This window comes from Lolium rigidum, chromosome 4 (assembly GCF_022539505.1).
Source record: "Lolium rigidum isolate FL_2022 chromosome 4, APGP_CSIRO_Lrig_0.1, whole genome shotgun sequence".
NCBI classification, from domain to species: Eukaryota; Viridiplantae; Streptophyta; class Magnoliopsida; order Poales; family Poaceae; genus Lolium; species Lolium rigidum.
The window spans coordinates 236230556-236232743 of NC_061511.1; the positions used below are offsets into that span (position 1 = coordinate 236230556).

At 59.1% G+C, this 2188-nt stretch overlaps 1 protein-coding gene across 1 annotated transcript; it reads right to left on the reverse strand.

The window, feature by feature from the left end:
* Positions 1-327: 327 nt before the first annotated feature.
* On the reverse strand, positions 328-1650 carry LOC124708272. The gene has a single exon (XM_047239954.1). It carries the CDS (start codon positions 1648-1650, stop codon positions 328-330), a length of 1323 nt encoding a protein of 440 aa, XP_047095910.1.
* Positions 1651-2188: the final 538 nt, after the last annotated feature.

Sequence of the window (2188 nt, forward strand, 5' to 3'; positions counted from 1 at the left end):
CACCTAAAACATAATATTTATACACATTCATTTCTCTTTGCTATGAACAAATGGTTGGATGCAAAAACATGTTGCTCGTGTGTTGTACATGTGGTATAGATAGTTGCTTGAAAGTTTTTATTTTCTATAAAAAAAGCAGCCCAAATGAATTTTTGGATAACAAAATAGATATTAGTCGCATAAAACTTATGGTTATAGTACTATCTTGCATTGGCCTGTGCGCCGGGGCGCACCGGGTCATCTAGTATAACTAGAGAAGCACGACAATTCAATGGAGTAACAAAATGCAGAACACGGCTTCGTGTAGAAACTAGGAAAGCAGGGCCATCACTTTTGCAGATCATGTATCCGTACCCGCCGTGGCCTGGCGCCATGATCGACGACCTTGGCCTGGTGACTGGACCAACAGGGAGACGGAGCCTGCTGCTTCGTCCTGAGCTGCTGCACATGGATCCCCAGGAACGACGTTGTCGGAGGCTTGTTCGACACGGACGGCAATGTCCGCGAGAGCCAGGACTCTGTCGGCATCTTCGGCGACGGCAATGCGAGCAGCGCCGGCGGCTGCGCCCGAGCCCGCACGGTGGTGGCTTCACGGTTCTCCCCGGCCTTCTCCTCCAAAAGCAGCGGCAAGCAGTGGCCGATGGATGTCTTCCCGCCGCTGGGTAGCCGGCCGCGTTTCAGAGGCGGCAGTGGCGACGATGCGGCACTGCCGTCGGCTCTGTCGAGGACCAGGAGCAGACCGAGATGGGTGTCTTTGGGATGGACAACACCTCCTGCTTGGCCATTGTAAAGTCCGCGCATTGTCATGTTCAGCTCCGATGCCACGGTGGCGACCTGTCTGAGGCTGCACGCGCGATCTGATCGCACTAGGCGCGCTAGGGAACTTACGTGCACCTCCTCCCAGGTACGCTGCGACACGCAAAGACTTCTTACCATGCCGGCATCGTGTTCAGGCCGGCGCTGCGGCAGGAGCGGGTTCGTCTCGCGCTGGCATGATCTGCCGAGATCAGACAGGAAGCGCCGCGCGTCGCGGCCGTGCCTGCTTACGGCATGGGCCGGGTTGAGGACCTTGGCGCACAGCGTCGGGAGCAGCCCGCATTTCCTCCTGGACGCGAAACCCGCCGTGCTGTGCGCGTCCCCCTCGTCCTCGCCACCACCTTGTTCGCTCGTGTCAGTAGGCTGCGCCTGCGCGTGGTTGACCGGCGGGTGTTCGACGGGGGCCCGCCTTGGCAAGCTGTCCCCGTCGGCATCGCCGTCGCGGGCGCGCGTGTTGGCTGCGCCGGCCTTTTCCTTACGGAAGGCGCACTGCTCCTTGGCTGCCAGCAAGAAGCGGTCCATCATGACGCTGCCGGCGCGGACAGCCGGGGAAACCGTCCCGCCGCCGGCGTCGCTGCAGTTCACGGTGTAGCAGCTGTCGGCGCGGGAGAGCGCGTCCGAGGACCGCGCGGCCTCCTCCGGCTCGGGAAGGAGCGGCGGCGCGCGCCGGATGATCGTGCGGACGCTCTTGGGGCAGCCCGGCCACCGCTCCCACCCGAACGGAACGCCTACGATTGTGGCATTGTCGTCGCGTTCGCCAGGGCGCGTCCCGGCGTGGCGCCGCACCGATAGCAGCGGCGCGGCGAGGTCGATGTGCTTGCTCGCGTCGGCCATGGCGTACTGCTCTACCACTCAAGAGTGACAGTATGAGTGAGCTCGCCGATGCATTCGGACCGCCGATTAAATAAAACGCAGCAGCTAGCCTCTTGGATCGATCCGCGCGCTCAATCAAGGAGATGGATCGCTTGCTCTTATTGCATCCAGTGACAGGACGTGGCCAGATATGACTATGACCAGCTAACCGAACGGACATGTTGCAATTCACAAGAGCTGGCCCACATGATCAGTACACAGGATCGACCACACATGAGCAACAGCGTTACAGGATTCACCCTGTACGTGGTTGGAACAGGGTGAAGACTGATGAGATCGGTCGATTTGGTCCTGACCTTGATGACGCGAGGAGCTCGTAACAACCGGTAGGTGACATTTTCCATTTTGTCGGCTGGAGACGGTACCGATAGTAGTACGCAGTAGACGCACGGTCATGGTCATCAACTCGTTATACCATGCAGATCATGCCGAAACAGGTCGATAGTTTCCATCGTCGTCGACCCAGAGGCGAGAGCAGGGGGGTCATAGCTGACACTTT